Genomic DNA, 22,271 nt, shown 5'->3' with positions numbered 1-22,271 from the left:
GCATTCCACACAAGAGTTTAAAGGAAAATGTATATTTCTGTGGATACACAAAGTCAGCAAGAAGACCCTAAACCAGTGGTTTTCATCCTTTTTTCATTTGCAGACCCCTAAAAATACTTCAAATGGAAGCGTGGATCCCTTTTGAAATCCTAGCCCTTGTCTGCTGCCCCCAGTGGTCTGCGAAACACAGGTTAAAACGACTGCCCTAAACCTAGTGTTAATGGAATTAGTATGCTAGCTGATTTCTTGTTTCACCTGATGCTCCGTTAATTCTTTTAGATATGATTATTAAGCCTGCACTTTCCCAAATGGTACTGTTGTTTCCTGGGAGCTGAGCCAATGCAATAATATTTTAAATGCTTTCTAGAATTTATTCCCATATTTTAGGAAAGGGTAGCGAGCCATGCTGTAGAGCAGTAAATCAGTGTGTTTTGAAAAAGCGGGTAACATCTTCAACTAAAGTAGCCCAAATCATTTTTTTATTATTGAATAAAAAGTGGAAATTTGTGAGCAAAGCCTTCAGAGTTTTGGAAAACAATTTGCACTTTCTGTTGGTTTCAGTATATTCAAAATATTTAAATGTTTTTACAAGATGAAGTTAGTTTTACTTTAATATCTTCCCCCCTCCCCCCTATCTAAAGACATTTAACAACCTATAGTTTTTAAAATGAGAATTGGTGGATTTTTTTTAAAAAGCTGTGGATTTTTAAAGATGGATTTCTTTCCATCTGAAAGTAGATATTAGTCTTACCAAACCCATAAAATAATATATTGAATTTCATTAATTTGTATATTCCCGTTCAGTCTTTAATGGCCTGCCAATGGGTGAGACGCTAGGATACATTTATGAAGGGGTTTATTAATAAAATAGTACATTACTAATGAAACCCTATCTAGTTTTTGGGTTGGTCGTGTGCATAGTATTTTTAGCATTAGTTAACATTTAAATTATAACGCATATTTTTACTGTGTATTTTTATACAACACTATACCCTACTTGACTTGCATGGTGTTAGAATTAAATATCAATGTGTATTTTCAATCACATTGTAACTTTTTTTAGAAAATTTTCTCTTGGGAAGTGTTAAAATATGTTGTACTCTTTCTGTTCAAGGAAATATCCTTGTGTGATTTTAACTTCTGTTTTTAAGACTAGCTGAAGACTGAACACTAAATACCGTAGACAGCATTAACTGGTCTTATATGCTCTTCAATTCTATCTCAGCTAGGGTCTAGACTGGGGAGTAAGGGAAGGTTCCACAAAAGTGGGTGACGTCCCCCACGTACGTACCTCCCAAAATAAAACATATAGGACAAGGGAGTTTAGCATGGAGGTTTCCTTGAAAGTGATAACTTGTGGGGAATGATGACTTCCTCTGTAAAAGTGCAGGCCTAAATAACTTGTACTGGTTTTTCTACTATTCCTGCCCACCTGATTTTAAGGAAGTTGTTACATTTCAATTTTCTCTTTCCCTCTGTGTATGTATATATGTGTGTGTGTGTGTATTACACTTAGGACAGATGATTAATGTATCTTTTTTTCCCTAAAAGATCAGATTTTTTGGCCAGCTATCTTTACCCTTATTACTAACATTAGTAATATTTTTCCCAACATGAAGATTTCATGGGATGTCTGTTTGTGTATATTTTATATAAAATATATGTTTGTTATAGGTTTCATTGATTTGATTCTTACAGTATCCGCATTTGCAGTAGTTTGTAAGTTGGTTGAATTTAATACTTAAAGGCAGGCTTGGCAGAATTAATTTTTTATAATTTCAACAGATATCAGTGTTTATTTGTGGGGGGGGGGGAAATTAGACTTTGATTTAAATTTTCATAATTGTGGGAAATTCTGGGGGGATGTCAGACAGTAGTTCTTAATGACAGCAGATATTAAGATTCAAAAAGTTAAAACACAAATTTTATATTTTGATATGTGATGTTGACAAAGTATAAAGATCCTTATTCGAACTCTGGTAAGTTCTTAAACAAAATTTTTCTTTCTTTATTAATCTGTAAATTTTAATTAACATTGGTGGAAATATTTTTCATCTGTTTTCGTGTGTAGTGAAATTGATGTTTACCAATATTTACTGATAAAAATCTAATCCTTTCAAGTCTACTTCATCTGTTTGGTCTTAAAAGCTGACCTAATCGAAAATTTGGTGTAATGCAACAGTTCATATTTGCTGTTCTGTTTCCAAAAATCTGGGTTGGGAGGGAAGGGAATGGCTCCTTTTTAGGAGCAGTAACTCCAAAATGGAATTTCATGCACTGCCCAAGGTGGTCTCTGGAATGGAGTTAATATTGCCACTCTACGTTGAAGTTTTGAATGAAATGGACTGCAAGCTTCTGAGCTGGTCATTTTCCTACTAAACAATACATGCTAGTGCACAAAGGATTATGTTCAGTCTTACAATGGAATATTGACTATTTTTTCCAGAGTGTTTCTTTTAAACTTCGTGGGAGATACTGAAGTGCTAAAGATCTGTACTTATCTGACATTGTAGTCAAAGTCCCCTCTGTTGTGGAACGAATCCTATTTTCTATTTAACACATTGAATATCTTTACAGTGAGAAAAACATGATGTCACCGGAGTTTTGTTTTGCTTGAAAAATTAAAATGGTCTGATAACTGCATCCATATTTTAAAAAAATAACTTGATTTTAATAGATAACATTTAAAGTGACTTCACAGGAAGTGTTCTGGGACCAAAATTGCAGTGTTTCTTTTTGAATTCCCTTCTTTTCATTTTGCTACTCTTGTGATCATTAATCTCAGCTGGGAAGGTGAGTGATTGGTCTTAGATTGGTCAAGATTTGCATTCACTGCCACTGGGTGCTGATGAGAATTACATGGTTTGCCTTCTGATATAAACCCAATATAAATATTACATTGCTGGTATTCTTGCTTTCTGCCATTGTTGTTCCACAGAATAGTCCATTTCAAATATATTTCTATTTACAGCTTTATTATGATGAATAACATAGCATATGTAGACTTGAATTTCTTTGGTTCCTTAGGCTACTGAAATTGGAAGGCAAACTTCCAAGGAAAAAATGTGGTGGTTACCTTGTTTTGGCTGTACTTTAACTCTTGCATTCTGATGCTTTTTTAATACTAAAGGGGAGATGACATTTAATGATGATGGAGATGCTTTCATCCCTCATCTCAACAAACTTTTCCCCATACCTCTTAATTTCATGAAGTTTTATAGCAATAGACTTCAAAAATTCTTTTAATATTTTTATATTTTAAAAAGATGTGTATATTTTTAAAGATTCTTAGTGTATTTATTTAGCTCAGTGGTACTGATATTCCTGTTTTTAAAGGTCTTTTTGTGTGTGTGTGTGTGTGTGTAAAATTAATGTAGAGGAATGGCAAGCTGCAAGTAGATTTTAAATTGTATATGAGGGTACATGTTTGGTACATGCTCCAGGAATTTCTTTTGTATAAAATCCTAAAAAAGGGGGAGAATGCATAAAATTAAAATTCTATGAAGATACAAAAATGCAGGGAATACAATGTAACTTCTACAGTGTTGAAATAAGAAAGTCAAAAACCTACAAAAAAAACTGTTTTGGGTTCATGTGACTCTTACAGCTGCCCAGGACTATAACCATAATTGCCAACATACCAAGAAGTTTTCTAGGGACAAATTTTTCAGATAAATCGGGGCCACTGGAGGTTTTTAGTTGCATTCCAGCACGTTTTAAATTTATTTTCTTAGAAGTGTGTGAGAGGCAGGAAAGAATAACCTAACATTTGCAGTTAAATCACTCTACACCCTTGGTTTATTTGAAGAGTTGTCCTTTGAAAATTGTGTTGCTCCCTTCTGTCCCCATTATTCATTCTCTGCACTCCATATGACTCCTACTGTGCTCTTCATGGTCCAGCCTTCTCTTCCCATGGCTTCTTAATTGTCTTCCATGGCTCCCAGAATCCCATAGGATTGCAAACTCTGTCCCCTCCCAGTCTCTTGGTTGCTACCTCAGTTTCTCAGCCCTCTTTTCCCATCTTCTCCCCAACAACTCCTATCCCATGCAGGCTCCTGCGTTGGCAGCTTAGATGTTCCTGCCCACCTTTCCTTCTCAGTATCAGCTGGCTCCACTTTAATCCCCTGCTGTGCACAGCTGACAGGTGTCTGCAGGGGCTAGAACTGGTTCTGCTAGCGAAAGGACAAGCATCTAGAGAGCGAGAAAAGGGCCCAGTGATCTGGAAAGGAGCAATTTAGTCCTGCTTTTGTACTGTCCTAAGGTATTCTGGGACACCATTTATGTGGGATAGATTTTTTGACTCTCATGGCCAAACCCAGACTACTGTTCTGTAATTCAGTAGGTGGTCTTATTCTGAATAAATGATTTTTAAGGATAATGTGGCTGTTAAGAATTATATCAGTCAAGCCACAGAGTAACCCTTAATATTTAGTGATTTTTTGTGAAGCTAAATGCCTCCTTTTGTCACATTGATGTGTTTTTTGTGTCCTTGTGTTTTATTTGTACCTCACAAAACAAGTGAAGAAGAGAATGTCCCAGCTCTGAAGAGTATAAAAACTAAAATTTAACAAGACACTAAAAGTTGGTTACAACCAGACACAACTGGGGAAGATGGAAGAATAGATTTGTTGGAATGATGGCAAACAAATGGACATCAAACAATCTGCAGGCAAATTTTGTGGTCCTTTGGTCTGCAACCTGAAACATTACCTCTCTCCTTTAAAAGTCAGCAGCAAAGCTAAAATGAAAGTAAAGTTGAATAAAACCCAGTAGATACTGTTGAGTACTCTCACTAACCAGTTTTTTTGGGTGGAAAGGGGAGTTAGTTTAAAAAACAAACAACCCCACCCTAAACCATCACCTTAAGTGAAATCCTTGAGCATTAACTGCTTTACTGAAGACATGCAGTATTACGTAGCAAGCCACGTAGTGCTGGTGTGATTGATTGGGGACGAAAAGATTTTTTAAAAGCCTAAATTAAAACATAGTGTATATGGTAAATGCTTCCTGTCTCCAAACCCCCCCCCGCACCCCCCCCCCCAAAAAGCCTACCCCTCAAAACCAAACACCAAAAACTGGTTGCTTTTGGATATTCACTGATTTTTATGTAGTTTGGTGTTCAGTACCATTGCAGCTTGCTTTAACTAAATATTTGGGTCTACATTTGGCTCTGGCACAGCACCTTTCATCAGACTTCCTATGTGCAGTGGAGTCTGAGATGCTGTAAATTCTAGTCTTGCGTGCTGTGGGAATTGGTAGTGCCTCATACTAGATTGTGTAGTAATTCACCTAGATGTTGCTGACTTCCAAGTCTGTCTTTAAGGGCAAAATAAAATGGGTTGGGATTGGTAATGAAATGTGGCCCATTTCATCTCTAGGTCACCTGCTTCAGTCTAAGCCAGCACTTGAGTCAGCTGTAACTGAAAGTCATTTTCTGCTCGGTGTTTTGTGGCCCTTATGTATTGGTGGTCTATGCCTAGTTCCTAACTGGTTACAAAACCAAAAAATACCAATATGATTGGCACAAATTGACATCTCTGCTCCTTGTGGTGATCTTTTCAGCTCAGTAGTGAGGCAAATTAACAGAGCAGTGTGGTACTGCTTCTGTGGATAAGTGGTTGACAAGTGTTTCAGAATATGAATTGGCACCTTGTAGGAACATTAATTTTGCCTCTCTTTCCCCCCCCCCCCCCTGCAATAGTGCAAACTATTTTGAGAGAATAAAGCTGTGGTCTAAAAACAGAATTACTGTAGCATCATTAGGCCTTTGCTTCTGTTTAATGAAACTTCTCTGTAAGATTTGTATTAGGTTTAAGGGAACTTTTAATAAGACTTATGCACTTTTGTTCGTTTATTACCAAATAATCCCAATTCATATCAATTGAAGAATATATTTAATTGTATTTCCTGTATTTTTTCTAAACATGACGAAAGAAATTAAAACATAAAAGAAAATTGTGCTTTTTTTGTAGTAGATGGGAATGTTAAAATAATCATGATAGGTTGACCATGAAAACTATGTTTACTTTCAGAGAGAACAGGAAATGAGAATGGGTGATATGGGTCCTCGTGGAGCAATAAACATGGGAGGTAGGGATCTGAAGCAAATAGGCTTCTATAATATAAGACTACAATTCTTTGGGACTGTACATGTTACTCATTGGTATTATACATTAGTGACAAGAGCTAGTAGTAAGGAAAAAACATTTTAATGATAGGTAATATAAAATCTCATCCATTTTGTCTCTGAATAACTGATTCTTGCAGTAAGTATCTATTTACTGAACTTGCATTTTATTATTTTAGTCTGTGTGTGGGAGAAAAATTTGGATATTTACAAAGTAGGAAAACAGGCGAAGATAGTGAAGATGATATCCTGAAAAATGTTGTTTGATGGAGAACATGAAACAGTTTCTGCTGTTTATAAGAAGTCTTGGGGGGGGGGGGAGGACATTTTGTATCTGAATACAAAAGTTAAATATAATGTATATTTAAATAGATTTAGCATAGTTCTGTTCATGGCTTTATTAGATCACTTCTTACTGCTATGTTACTTAACAAGAAGTTAAATACTTTGTGGGGGCTAAACTTTAATAATTTTATCCCAAGTAATAGCTGGAAATTGTCTTGCAATTTCATTGTTGCCCTCAGTGATATTGTCGCTGTTACAAACCTGCTTTTATTAACTGAATGTTCAGGCTAAAAATATAAAACTATTTTGTATATATAGCTTGGGTAATCACCACTTCTATTTCATACTGAATCAGTCAATGTGAAAAAAGTGTTCAGTTAGATTAAGCAAAATATCTGCTTTTAAGCTACACTAAAATTCAAGTAGTCTATCTCTTGAAGAATCAATTCTGTTAAAATAGATTACTCATGAATATGTATTTTCACTGAGCTTCATAATCTTTGATTAAAAAAATCTTGAAATAAACTTGAATAGTATTTGTTAAGGAATAAAATTGGCATACCTTTTAAACTTTAAATTATGTATGAACCGTACATCATTCATCTTATGGCTTTTAATACCTTTTGACACTTGGTAAAGAAATATTATTTTCATTTTCAAAATAAGCTGTATTTTACATCTTCTCTGTTGTGCCTTTTAAAATATAACAGGCTTGGAAAATTAAATTTGACAAGTATACTCTAAACTTGAATCACAGGTTTACATTAATATCCAATGATACTTGATATGATCCAAGTTCTAAATATATTGGTGCCTATTGTCACATACACCAATAGAAAAAAAGATTTACAACTTTAACATAACCTCTTTTGCCTTTAAAAATGTATCATCCAAGAAATAAATAATAAGGAATTCAAGAAAGACAGTTCAGAAAAAAAATGAGCTAGAAATGTAACATATCTAAAAGACCATTAGTCTTTGATCTAATGCTCAAATCATTGAATATATTACATTTAAAAAGGGATTCTGCTTATGTTAGTTAAACTGAATATTCTTTGGTTTCTTAAATAAGAGCCAGAACTTCCCAGGGTGTAGCTCATACACTCTCACAGGTGTGTGCCCATGTAGAAAAGCATAGTCTGTTTTCTTAGTAACATTGCAATAGTGATGCTCTGTGCTAGTTGAATATGCACCTATTGAGTCACCTGTGATACCAGCACTGAGCACTGCCATCATTATAGGCAGTGTGCTGCTACTGTCCGAAGATGCATGTGTGCGCCTGTTATGACTCTAGCAATAATATTAGCTCCTCTCCCTTTTCTTTTTCTGTCTGCTCCTCTGGAATGGCAAGAGTTAGCAGAGGATCCATGGTATGCTCACAAGGATGGATACTCAGAGCAGACTGTTCTTGTGGACTGAGATTTCTGCTTCTCTACATCCCATGAACTAATCTTGCTCATGGTTGAGTGAGAAGCTCTTTACCCTCCTCTTATTCTCCACCCTCTAGAGCAGCATCTGTCTGTAGTGGGTCAGGGAGACATCTGCTGAAGTTCACGTGGAGGAACAATCCTTCAGAACTGTGATGAGTTCAAACTTTTCTTTAATTAAAGACTAGTGCCTCTCCTCCAAATCTTCTAACAGAAAGTCCTGTAGCACTTATCACTAGTACCACAGATCCTTTGCAAAACCTTTTTCCTCCAGCGGAACTAATATAAGAGGGTTAGGGTGAGTCTGATTTTAGCACTCCTCTAGTATCAGAATCATGCACATACATCTTTGGGGGCAATGATTTGCTAGTTGATCACTGTGATAACGAGCAGTCAGTGCTAATAACACAGAGGAAGTGTCATGTACGTATTGTAGTAGTAGCAATATGATGATAGTTCTGAATGACCTATTTACAGTTAATGCATTTATTATAATTTCTTCCTAACATGAAAGGTAGTAATCTAATGGAGAATGGGAAGGACTTTACTAGGTATTTCAGTCCATCCAACATGTTTGATCCTTGGATGGAATTCACATACTACAGTGACGGACATGGTGTAAAACCTTGGAATTTGGCACATTTTTTTGTTTTGTTTATTGTCAAAGAAAATGGATGCATATAGTTGGCTGAACAGGATGGATTGTCCATCTGAACAAATACTGTTCCATTCCCGTTCTAGTTGGATTTTTTTTACATTACATCTCATATGTCTAATTTACATACCAAGTTTTTTCTTCCTTATAATACAACCTTGCAAATGTATACAATTAGTCTTACTGTATCTGCTGATTAGTTTAGTTGTTACTGACAAATGAATCATATATGATAGCTGAATTTTTATTATAGATAAACTTTCTGTCCACCTCAGATTGCTGTTTCTTTTGTTTTTGCTTCTACTGTCTTACCTATTACTGTTCCAACAATGGATCAAAAGTTTTAATGGTTTAGTGTTAAATGTTCCATTTGTTTTGTTGTATCTTCTTAATTTCAGAATCTATTGATGTTTGTAATATTAGCCATAAATCTCTTTACAATCCTGTTCTTAACTTTCCACTATCCAACACTTCTGTAAAAGAGCATGTTTTTAAAAGAATTGGAAAACCTAGGTTTCAGTATTGCAATTGATTTGTAATATGGAATAAAGTAGAGTGTTGTCTTTTCTGATGTAAGGTGCTTGAAACCTAAATGGCCAAGTTGTGTAAAAGTTGGCCAGTTGCAAATTGACTAATTTTTCTCATCTATTGTAATTGTGTATATTACTCACAAACTATAAATACATTTAGTAAACTTTTGTTCAAAACCAGTAGAAGTACATTTATTTGCATACCTTGAGGTTCTCAGATTAAAGGAAGAAAATGTTTTTGTTCGGAAAGCAAGTTGTAGAATAAAAATCATTTGAGCAATAACTTGAAAATGAAGATCAATATAGAAGTAGATTGAGATAAATGTACAGTCTCAAAGAATAAAAGCAACTTTTATATTTCAAGTAATGGAAGTCTTGTATAGTTGGTTTCTTAAATATTATAAATTGTTTGTTGCTTCTTGTAAAATTCAGATAGGACAGCTCTAAGTATAGATTGTTTTGCATAGATGCGTTTAGCCCAGCACCTGCTGGTAACCAAGGTCCTCCTCCAATGATGGGTATGAATATGAACAACAGAGGAACTTTACCTGGCCCTGCACTGGGTCCTGGTCCTTCCATGGGACCAGAAGGAGCTGCAAATATGGGAACACCAATGATGCCAGATAATGGAGCAGTGGTAATGTATCATTATAAAACTTAATTACTTTGAACAGTTGTCATGTCTCATGGCACATCTTTTGCACCAAAGTTAACTTCACACTAAAGTGAGTTTATAGTAGCTCACATTTTTAATCTAGTGACAATACTTACCTGAAAACATTTTTAGGAAGTTTAAACAAAAACGTTCTGAGTCTGTTAAAAGCAACTGATAGGTAAATCTTTTATATGCTTAAATTAAATATTTTTGCACAAGAAGAACCTTTTTCACTTTAAAATCTGTAGAGGATATAAACTAGGAATATTGAAAATCCGGAATTAATTTCCCCCCCAGAACAGAGATGATTATCTTCAAATGGAAATGTAGCTATTAGTGGACCAGTCTTCTAAGAAGTTGTCTGGTCCTTACTTTAAATGAACCTTAGACTAAAATTGTCACTTGTAGTAGAACTGTGAATGTAAAATCTATCATGTAAAAATACATTTAATCTAGCAAAATATTAATTTTTGTGAAGGGTATTCTTCATGTGTTAAATATACTTAAATCACTATATTATGTTATGTGTTCTCTATTCTGTTAGTTATGAAACTAAAATGTATATATTAGTTTTACTCTGTTATGAGGTTGAATTTTTTAAATAACACCAAATACAATTGTGATTAAAGGTGTACATAGTGTGAAGATATCTTTGGGTAAAATTCTTTTAAAAATTATTTTAGTATATAAGCACATTATTACAAGGGCACTGGCTCAAGCACGTGAAAGAGTTAAGAGTTATGGCAGTGATTTCATATCATTGTAGAATAGTTACACCAGCAAAAATTATGTGGGATAATTGATGTACCAGGCTAGGAAAAGTCCTATTGTCCAGAAGATCAGGGTGACCAAAAACCTGGTCTGGACAGTTGGAATTTACTTACTGAACAACAGAAGAACTCCTGGCCTGCACTTAAAAGGGATGGTTATCTTGGCTCTGCCCATTAACTCATGCACCCTCTTTTCCTATCTAATATCTTTTGGAGAGAGAGAGCCATCTGTTTTTAATAACTTTTTAATATTACATATTTTCTGTGTTTCTGGATGTGTTCATGTCTGAGGGGATGTTCTGATGGCAATATATGAAGAGTAGAACAGGCAGCTTACAGTATTCCATGATCGCTTTGCTGGAGCACTGAAACATGTAGCTGATTTTTTTTTTTCCCCCCTCTATCTGTTTCCTCAAAGGAAAATTAACTTGAGGAAACAATATACACTGTCTCAACAGCTGACTTGGAGAGGTAGATGCTGACAGGAATGCATGCTCCTTCAATACCAGACTCACATTTTTGATTTTTCTAGTGAGAATGGAGAACCTCTTTCACCTTCTGGACTTTTACTATCAGTGCTCACAGGAGCCAGCTTGTTCCCTCAGTAGTGAACATGAGAGCAGCCATACTGGGTCAGACCAAAGGTCCATCTAGCCCAGTATCCTGTCTTCCAACAGTAGCCAATGCCTGGTGCTCCAAAGGGAATAAACAGAAGAAGTGATCCATCCCCTGTTGCCCATTCCCAGTTTCTGGCAAACAGAGGTTATGGACACCATCCCTGCCCATCTGGGCTAATAACCATTGATTGACCTATCCTCTATGAACATATCTTTTTCTTTTTTGAACCCTGTTATACCTTCACAACATCCTCTGGCAAAGATACTGTCTCCTGGAAATGGCTCACTTCCTTCTCCATGGGACAGATCAGCCTAAAAGCTAGTGAAGAGAGTAGATGCTGTCATCAAGGTAACAGACTGTTGCTGGTAACTACTGTACTGATTAAATGGGCCTTTCATGCATTTGCCAAAGTTTTGGCTTCATTGTGCTCACTGAAGTCAGCTTCTCCAAACTGGTTTCTTAAAGAGGGAGCGCAAAGGAGAAAAAACGTATATTAACTATTGCAGTGATCCAGCAAAACTGTTGAACACTGAAAAAGTCCTTATTCTGCTTGCTCAGCTTACCTCTGGAACACACCCTTAGGGTTGCATAAGATCAGAAACTGAAGGCAGGTATGGAAAAAGACACGATTTTATTTTAAGTGTATTTAAAAATAATCCCCTAACTCTCCCCCCCCCCCCATGGTAATTTCAAATATTGACGCTTCAAAACTGCTGGATATAATGACACGTCAGTTTGACCAGCCTAAAGTTGAAGATTAAAACTGCTGACATTTAGAAGGAAATGGAAGGTTAAAGAGCAGAATAAGTGGATGATATGCTCATCTGGCCCTCTAATTTTAATAATTCCTTTTTTTGGCTTTGCTCAGACATTTATTTTTTGTGTTATGTGGTGAAAGGAATGTAGCTGGCTAATCCTTGTGTTCTTCTGAAAGGACTGTAATATAGAGTATTTGTCATTTGGTGGGTACAAGAAAACAGAGAATGGGGGATGGAGAGAGGGGAATCCAGTTTTCATTTTCAACTTCAGATGGACACGCACCTAGAATTTTTTTTTAAGTGCAGGTGATATCAGCATCTTGTTATTGATGTAGACATACAACCATAATTTCATTTAAAATAAAACACCTCACTTTGGCTTCCGTAAATGTTGGACAGCCATATTTTCTTCATGCACAACCAAATTTGAGATCCAGATTGTCATTGAAGAAATCACTTTAAAATGTCCTAGCTTGGCTCAGACCTTTACCATAGATACTTAATAGTCATAGTTCATTTTTCAGTCTAGAAGTAGAAACTCTAATTAAAATACCCATCATTAGCTTATGACTATCTGAAAATTAGACCAGCAGTAAGTTATATTATTAGGAGTATGGGAACCTTGCATTTAGACAAGCCGTTCTTTCATGTCTGGGTATATTCAGTGTTGGCAGATTTGAGTTGATTAGAAACAAGATTTTATTAAAAGTACTTTCTTATATTTTAAAATTATCTCCCAAAAATTACCTAGAAGGGGAAAAAAAGGAGCACTGCAGCATTAAGAATTAGGGGCTAGATTTTCAGAAGTGGTTAGCACCCAAAATCTGGCCACTTCATTTAGGTGTCTAAAGGGGCTGAGCTCTTTTGGAAAGTCTGACCCAATATGTAACAGTACATATTATATCCACATTGTATTTAGATAAAACTTTTAAAATGTTAGTGACTAGAGCCCTTATCTTGCAAATGCTTATGTTTGTTTAAATTAGAGTACTTAGATGTGTAAGTATTTGCATAATTGGGGCCTAAGAGAAGACTTTTAAAGAAGGATTATGGTACCCACATTTGTATTAGTTTATTTTTAACTTTTAATATGGTTCAGGGAGCGAAATAAAATGTGTCCTAGAACACTAATCTGATTTGTATCTTACATCTGTATTTCAAGTTGGGCTACATTTAAATCTGTCTGAAGAAACGTAGATGTATAATATTCTCTGATGGGAGAAACTTTATTCCTTGAGTCAATAAACTTTGGAAACATTGAAGCTACAACTCACAATCTCATTTTTTTTCTACTTTGACAATGCTTCAGTTTCTGAACAAGCTAGTGAATAGAGGAGCATTGAAATACGGGAAGAGTCGCATAAAATGTTTGCTCCCTGTCTTCTAATAGGCTAAAAAATGTTTTTACGTTTACATAGAGAATAAGTACGGTTTTGTGGAGAGGCAAGCTTTAGAGTGTAAATTTTAAATTATATACTCTATAAAAGTGGTTGCTGATACAGTCTGAGTGGGACGCAGCTCTTTAGTATTTATTTCATGTACCTTTGTTTTAATTTTACAAAGTTGGAGCATAGCGTTTAATAAGCTTTTATTTTCAGCTCCTTTTTGAATAATAACTAATTTAATTGCTCCTTTCTTCCTTCTATGTATGATCCTGATTCTGCTGGACTATCTGCCGAACTTCATGACAACACCACTTGGGGTTTTGCCATTTTTGTTATAATTTACATTTGGCGCATTCCAAATGGACTTAATATTCATTGTATGTTGTTAGCATAATGAGAGATTCCCACAAGGAGGCCCATCACAGATGGGTTCACCTCTGGTTAGTAGAACAGGCTCCGAAACCCCTCAGCCGCCAATGAGTGGTGTAGGTGCCGTGAGTGGTGGACCTGGTGGCTTTGGTAGAGGAAATCCAGGGGGCAACTTTGAAGGACCTAACAAACGTCGCAGATATTAAAACTTTCTTTCATTCCTTACTGTTTAGAAAATTCAGTACAAATATCCGGTGGTATGCCTTTATAATTTTTAGCTGTTATCTGGAAAGCAGTTTTATTGTTAATGTAGTCTTTAAAACAATTTATTTTGTAATTCCTAAACTTTTTTGTATTCCATCTTAGGCTATGTAGTGTAGAGCAGAAATGATGTGCATCATTATGTAAGTCAGCTGTGTTTGTGACTTCTGCGAAATATCAATGTGTGACCATGCTGTAAAACTTGTGCAGTTATTTGATCACAATAAAATATAAAACAAATTACTTTAAAGGATTTTGGAAATGTTATTACAAATACTAATGAATTTTAAGTTTAATTGTAAACAGCTTCATTTTCATTCATCTTATTACTTAGGAATTCCCACCTTAAGTGTGAAGAAAATTCCATACTTAACTGCAATTGTGTGGAAATAGAACTGTGAGTTTCAGTACGTGTCAGGAATACTTGTTATAACAAGTGATTGAAGCTAATGCAACTTTTGAATGGTATCCCATTATCTATAAACCCTTAATGATCTGTAAAAAATACTGTTAACCTGTTTCTCACCTTCCTGTACAAACTTAGTCACAATAGGATTGTCAACAAAATATGTTCTGTGTTGAATTTTTCAAATAAATATTTTGAACCTTGGAAAATAACTTCTTACAGAAAGTAAATCTTCACCAGTGCTTATTCATTCATAAAACGCAACAAATGGTATTAAAGATATTTTACACAAAATAAGGTTTTATAAAAATTAAGTTGTCATTTCTGTGCATTTGTGAAATATGGTGAGCATTAGTGAATAGTATTAAAGTACCCTGTTATAACAGATAATGGTGCTTTATTTACACCTAGTTTATTTAAGGCCTTTTATCAAGTTACACACTGGGAAGATGTGTGTCTCCTTCTAGCAGCTGGTCCATATAGCAAATATTCATTTACCAATGGCTTGTAAAAAGACACTATATCAGTGACTTTCCCATGTTTATTTCAGAGAGGGAGATCATCTTTGTTTTTCCAATTTATTATTGCAATTACTGGCATTTGCCTCCGGTGTAGAATCAAGTATTTTTTATTGAGAAATAACTAAATATTAATACCAGTTATTCTAGATTTTGAAATGAATAATTACAATTTGATCATTTAATTAAATGTATTCTGGATAAAAATGATTTATTGAAGTGTAAGACTTAAAACCCCACTTCCAGCACAAGTACCCAAGAGCAAGTTATGAGACAGAATTATTGGGAAAGTCTGTTATGATAAACTTGTTTTTGTGGAAATCCACTTCTGTAAATGATGGAAAAGGTGGAATGACCTATTAGATTATCTAATCCTCTGTAAAGACAAGTGGGTCTAAATCTTGGCTGCCTTGCACTTTTTTGTCACTTTCGCCTGTGCAAAAATGGTATAAAATGCTACCATTTTGATTTGGGATGATTTGCACCCATTTTGCACAGGTAGAACTGACTACATGGGGATTTATGTACACAAGTTGCACTGGTTTAAAGGTATGATGTTACACAGATTAAGTTAAACACCTTTAATTGAACATCATATCTTTTAGATAAATCAGTGCAAATTCTGTGTGTAGACCAGGCCAAGGACACAAGGCCGCTGATAATTGGGCCCAAAGGCTGTATGTCATGTTAAACTTTTGATATAGAGGTGTGGTGATCTTGTTGAATTTCTTTCTAAATAAATGGATAGCCATTTTGAAATTAGAAGTAGTGCCAGGACTTGAAAAATACTTTTATGCACACCATGTTATTGAATTGCTTAAGGGAGATATTAACTGATTGCCACAAACATAACACAAAAATCAAGAATACTGCTCAGCAAATTTACAGCTGTGTAATTTGTGACCACTATAGCTAAATCCATTAGCAACATCCTTTCTCTTAGGCTATTGCTGTATTTTGTCTAACACAACAAACTTGATTGTTTCTTACAGTTTGCTGTGCAAAACAATTAGTTTGGTTAAAAGTTTGGTATATTTTTGTTGCATGCTACAAATTGCAAAAAAGAATACCGATTCTTAAAAGTAAGCTGCACCCAATTTACTGAGCATATTATCCTTAAACTTAATACAGTGAGAAACATTACTACTTGTCCTTGTATCAAGTGTAAAAGCTTTCCTACTTGGCACTCAGTCTTGTCAGAAAATGACATTTGTAACAATGCTACTATTGTGGGGGACCAATGTTGGAGATGAACTTTATCCCATCCTTTCAGGCTGCATTAGTTGAAGATGGCAAATTTTGCCTAAAGATTAAGAAATATATTATTTTTACATTTAAGCTGGCCAATGATAAATATTTTTCCAGTGTGTGTTTAAATTTATAATTTGAATGAGAGGCATAATGAGATCTTCATCAATTGATAAAGATCCAAGAGTATTTTTTTTTCTTTTTTTTTTTCCTAGTAGGGGGTTTCATTCTGAGTGCCCTGGCCAAATCCTTATGTATTAGTCAGGCTTATGTATGGCCATCATAACTGTAGTATCTGAACATCTTCCAGAAGCATATTAAGCAGTGTAACAAGAATCTGTCATGTGGTTCTTTCTTTTTTTCTTCTTCCACACGGAGAAATTGTCTTTTTTCAATATGTGGTGTTACACTGATTAGCGAAAGTTAGTTCAAAGAAGTACACCTTGGATTTAGAAATGAGGTTTATGGTACATTTTAATTCTTGTGGGAGTTAGTTCCAGTGTCTTGAACTGGTCCGTCCCCCCGTCCCCCCCCCCCCAAAAAAAATGTCTCCTGCACACCCTTGTGGTGGGTAGTTCCATGGTACCGCAGGAGTAGAGCTGTTGTCTGCTGTATGTGTGCCCGAACAGTAGTGATCTTACGTGAACTTTTAGGTATTCTGGGCCAAAACCATTGGCTGCCTTAAAAATAACATAGATCTTGAATTTGACACATTATTCTATGAGAAGCCATCTTAGAGAATAGAACACAGGTTTGAAGTGTGTGCGGTTCCTGGGTTGTTGAGACAGGCTGGCACATTCTGTGCCAGCTGGAACTTCCTAAATGGTGCCTGCTTCATGCCCAGGAAGGTATCATTCTGTAGTCCTTTGGGAAGGTGGTAAAAGCAGGTATAACTAAGGCCAGCTGTAAAGTGGGGGTCCTAAAGTATTTCAGATGGTAAGTAGAGATGGCTAAGGCTGCTGGTATGTTGACTACTGCCTGTCATGCCTATCAGTATTGTCTCATTGTTTCCTTTTACTCCCATGTCTATCCGTCTATCGTCCTTTGTGTTATACTTAGATTGTAAGCTTTGGGAGCAGGGACTGTCATTTTGTTCTGTGTTTTTGCAACACAATGGGGTCCTGCTTCATGACTATGGCTCCTAGGCTCTACGGTAATATAAACAATAGATAGTAGTAGTATATATTTTTATTCTGTAAAGGAAATGAGAATTTATGTAATTCATATAATTGTCTACTGTAATGCCTTTGAGTTATACATGAGAAATCAGAAAGATGTTCCTGAAATTTCTTCCCAAAGTGACTTAGTTTTTGTGAGACAGTTTATCTTCCTGTAGTGTCGTCCAGAGGTTTGAACAGCATTAACGTTCTATTTAAACAAGTCACAAAACTTGGTAGAAACTACCAAACTTTTCATTTTGATAGAATACAACAAACTTGAGAGATTTTGCATTTTGGAGTCATTGAAAGCTGTTCTCTGTACTATTGTGCTGAAAACTGTTATAGTAATATTTAATTTTCTGCTTTGGAAAGAAAAGGAAAGATAGCATCCATGCAGAAGAGGACACAGTACATGTACAGGATTTAGAAGAAATATGTCAATTCTTATTGTAACACAATTTTTTCCCAACTATCACAGGCCTGGATGCATGATGATGTGTGGCATGCAGATGCCTCATTTGAGTCTCAGTTACTTTGGTTTAAGGAGGACTATCTGGCTTACATATTATTACTTTGATTTTCACTTTTGAGTTCATTACTATTTAGTGCCTACCTGCCCAGATTTCTGGTTCTTAGAAAAAACAATTTTTTTATTTGGAAATTAATTTTTGTGATTCAGATCCACTCTGCTGGATTTCTCACAAAACAAAATATTTAGAAGAACATCCTGAAGACCTGTCCAGATGAGTGAAAGTTCCTGAACGTGCAGTGCTTTTTTTATTGGCTACATGTCTTTCAGACAGAAGAGATCCAGTCGGACATAGAGATGCAATACAAGTTGAAACCAAATTTTCTAAACGACAGACCTTTTCTCCTTCTCTTATTTACCATTTTGAATATTGTACTAATAATGTACTAAGAACGTGTCCTCCTGAATATAATACAAGCTTTGTAATAAGATCAAGTAATCTGAATAGGACTTAAAAATATTTAGTATTTACATAGTTCACTGACATAATTACTTAACTCATTATAACATATACTGTTTTGTTTCAGCCCTACTCTTAAAGATATTTTTCTGTATAGTTCACTGTTCTCCCTTATCCAGTCTTCACTTTTATTTCTTAATCTTCTTCCTGTCTTGAAAAAATAGAACCATTTTAATTGGCCTTTCAGTTGGTTTCAAATAGTTTTTGTGAAGCACTGCTTTCTTAAATAATTCTTGTATTCTAACTGGAAATAACCTCAGGAGTTGTAAGAGGCACAATAGTAACTTCGTGAGATAGAAAGTCCATTGTTAGGACACGTGCTCCATATTTGCAAAAATAATGCACTTTTTCAGAAGGTGTGTGCTCATCTGACTCCTGCTACATAATGCAAGAGCTAGGTAAGATGTGATATTACTGTGATTTGCCTGTGATGGGGAATGGGAAAATTTTGCATAATGAGCAGTTATAGGAAAGCAACTTTTTTATACAACTGTTCTACTATGTATGTTACATTTATACAACAAGGTGAATGAAAATTTCTTTGAAATCCTGTTTTCACATTTTAAACCGTGAAGTAGGCTTCTGAGTCACAAAGCAAAATAAGCATCTTGTATCTTCTTTCTAGGCTATCAACTATCATGTTACCTTTATAGCAAATGTCTCAGAGACTTCTCATTATTTAGATTCTATCATTTTTACTAAAATCCATTTGAAATGATATATATATACAAATGTAACAGAGAATTGCATAAAGAAACTTGCAGTATTATTTAAACTTGTCTATAACTTGTATTGAATGTTTAATTTTGATTCCTGTGACTCTCAACATAAAGGATACTTTTATGGATATTTTTAATAGCAGGTAATGTCTTCTCACCAATGCATTGTGCTGATATGAAGAATTAAAGCATAAGTTTATCAATAGATTTTTTTTCTATAAAACATCTATAATCTTAAAAGCCTCACTTCAGCTATATAAATTTCAGAGCTTCATTTTACTTCTGTGACAGTCCATGAGATGTGATACTTTTACCATGATTAATCAATCCATGATGAACTTTTAACTAGTAAAACTTCTGTTGTAACTAATAAACTGAATTTTTAATTTTGTCATAAACAATACTTATGAATACATTCTGAACATATGGAAAGAAACCTTTACTATAGATACATCTTTTATCTGCATTTTCAAGAGGATAGATTTAATAGGTCTTTTCCATCTTAAATGTACTTTTATCTACAGTAAAAGTTAAAATCAGATTTAAAGTTTATATTTTAAGGCATTTTTTATGTTCCTGTTTTATAGAATGGTTCTACATTTGAGTCATGCAGCATTAAACAGCTGGTTGACATGATGAAAAATCCCTTTGTCTTTTGTGCTGTCCCATTAATTAGAACAAAATGCTGCTGTAATCTCTAGCAGTAATCAGAACAAACATAACCTTGGTATTTCATGCACACACATCTCAGCGTTAATATATTTTTGACTTTCTTTGCTGGTGCATAGTGAATGTATTGATCTAAAAACTTCTAACTGTGCCTAATTGTTTTAGTGCTTTCATGTCTAACTCTTTTAGATCTGACCACTGTCAGAAGACAGGATACTGGGTTAGATGGATCATTGGTCTGACTCCGTATGGATGTTCTTGTGTAGTACATTGCTGTGTAATTTGATTCCTTCGTTGACTGAGAGTACTTATTTCTGCTATCCTGCTGGATGTGGGGCATAAGTGTTGCATTTTTTAAAAAAATGCACTGAATATGGGGTGGTGGTGTTGCCCCGATGAAAAAGGTTGAATATCTGAGAATAACATAAGCACAAACAGTTGTGTGTAAACTGTAAAAAGTGGAAAATAAACAAACATGCAATGAAAATAAAGCAAGACTGTGGTTTAATTTTGTATTTATATCAAATGTACCACCATATACTTTTGGAAGTTTGTCATACATGGAAGTTTATAGGGGAAAAAATTGAACCAATTGCTGTCGGGGATACCGGAAAGAATGTACGTTTGAGTTACTTTTCCTGTTATTGTCTAAAATACTTGGTTACATTTAAAAAAAAAAGTTCATCTTTGTGTACATTGTCAGGAAATATCAAGAAAAGTACTAGATACAGAGTAATTGAAACCAATTAAATATCTTAAAATAATTTTGCTATGAAACAAATAGTGAAATTTCTTGCACATCACTCTTAAGGGACTGGTGGGTCAGACTCAGTTTCATGGCTGAATATTTTTTGCCCACAAGAGTAGCAAAAGATTCAAAAAATGTAATTTGAACCTTTTCACTGTTATGTCCAAATGGTATAGACTATGACTCTCCCTACTGACTTCATTATAGTTGAAAAAATGTAAACAGGATGGGGTACAAGAATATAACTTGGCAGTTAACAAATTTTAAATCTAGGTACTGAATAGAGCTGGAATGTTTCGGGGCCAGGGTCTGCAAATGCCCAAGCCCACTCTTCAGCCTATAAATTCTAATCATATGGTTAAAAGGGAAACTAGAATATTATTTCAAGTGAGGATGTTTAAAAGAGGCAAACTAAAGTTAAGTAAAAGTTCAGCTTTCTGTGTACCCATACATGTTTACCAGTTAACGTAGGTAGCAGAGAAAATGTTATCAATAGTCTGAGCCATAGAAGATTTAAAAAAGAAACATGAATGTTCATTATAAAATAAAAAGAACAGGAGTACTTGTGGCACCTTAGAGACTAACAAATTTATTTGAGCATAAGCTTTCGTGAGCTATAGCTCACTTCATTGGATGCATTCAGTGGAAAATACAGTGGGGAGATTTATGTACACAGAGAACATGAAATAATGGGTGTTACCGTACACACTGTAAAGAGAGTGATCACTTAAGGTGAGCTGCCATTAGCAGGTTTCAGAGTAACAGCCGTGTTAGTCTGTATTCGCGAAAAGAAGAGTACTAGTGGCACCTCAGAGAGTAACCAATTTATTTGAGCATAAGCTTTCGTGAGCTACAGCTCACTTCATCGGATGCATTCCAGCAGGAGAGTGGTGATCACTTAAGGTGAGCTATTATTAGCAGGAGACCACCCGCTCTCCTGCTGATAATAGCTCACCTTAAGTGATCACTCTCTTTACAGTGTGTATGGTAACACCCATTGTTTCATGTTCTCTGTGTATATAAATCTACCCACTGTATTTTCCACCAAATACATCCGATGAAGTGAGCTGTAGCTCACGAAAGCTTATGCCCAAATAAATTGTTTAGTCTCTAAGGTGCCACAAGTACTCCTTTTCTTTTTGCAAATACAGACTAACGCGGCTGCTACTCTGAAACCGGTCATTAGAGACTAACAAAATTATTAGAGCATAAGCTTCCGTGGGCTACAGCTCACTTCATCGGATGCATAGAATGGAACATATAGTAAGATATATTTTTATGTATATATACAGATAAGTTGGAAGTTACCATACAAACTATGAGAGGCTAATTAGTTAAGATGAGCTATTATCAGCAGGAGAAAAAAACTTTTGTAGTGATAATCAAGATGGCCCATTTAGACAGTTGACAAGAAGGTGTGAGGATACTTAACTTAAGGCAATAGAGTCAATATGTGTAATGACCCAGCCACTCCCAGTCTCTATTCAAACCCAAGTTAATGGTATCTTGTTTGCATATTAATTCAAGCTCAGCAGTTTCTCCTTGGAGTCTTATGCTCAAATAAATTGGTTTGTCTCTAAGGTGCCACAAGTACTCCTTTTCTCCTTGGAGTCTGTTTTTGAAGCTTTTAATATGCAAACTAGATACCATTAACTTGGGTTTGAATAGAGACTAGGAGTGGCTGGGTCATTACACATATTGACTCTATTTCCTTAAGTTAAGTATCCTCACACCTTCTTGTCAACTGTCTAAATGGGCCATCTTGATTATCACTACAAAAGTTTTTTTTCTCCTGCTGATAACTCATCTTAACTAATTAGCCTCTCACAGTTTGTATGGTAACTTCCAACTTACTCTGTGTGTGTGTGTGTGTATATATATATACACACACATATCTTACTATATGTTCCATTCTATGCATCCGATGAAGTGGGCTGTAGCCCACAAAAGCTTATGCTCTAATACATTTGTTTC

General features: G+C 35.2%; 1 protein-coding gene across 2 annotated transcripts in view; it reads left to right on the top strand.

The window, feature by feature from the left end:
• Positions 1–22,271, top strand: part of PSPC1 (paraspeckle component 1) — an 83,962-nt gene that overhangs the window by 37,243 nt on the left and 24,448 nt on the right. Inside the window, exons 7-9 of one of the 2 annotated variants that reach the window (XM_074957936.1) lie at positions 6,033–6,090; positions 9,492–9,661; positions 13,600–14,356. The exons of the other annotated variant lie outside the window; for it this stretch is intronic. Coding sequence (XP_074814037.1) covers positions 6,033–6,090; positions 9,492–9,661; positions 13,600–13,785 — 414 coding nt within the window. The 3' untranslated portion in view covers positions 13,786–14,356. Of the gene's footprint in view, positions 1–6,032; positions 6,091–9,491; positions 9,662–13,599; positions 14,357–22,271 lie in introns of those variants that run through there. 2 annotated transcript variants of the gene reach the window in all.

Source organism: Natator depressus, chromosome 1 (genome assembly GCF_965152275.1).
Source record: "Natator depressus isolate rNatDep1 chromosome 1, rNatDep2.hap1, whole genome shotgun sequence".
Taxonomy (NCBI): Eukaryota; Metazoa; Chordata; order Testudines; family Cheloniidae; genus Natator; species Natator depressus.
This window is presented reverse-complemented; position numbering and strand designations above follow the sequence as displayed.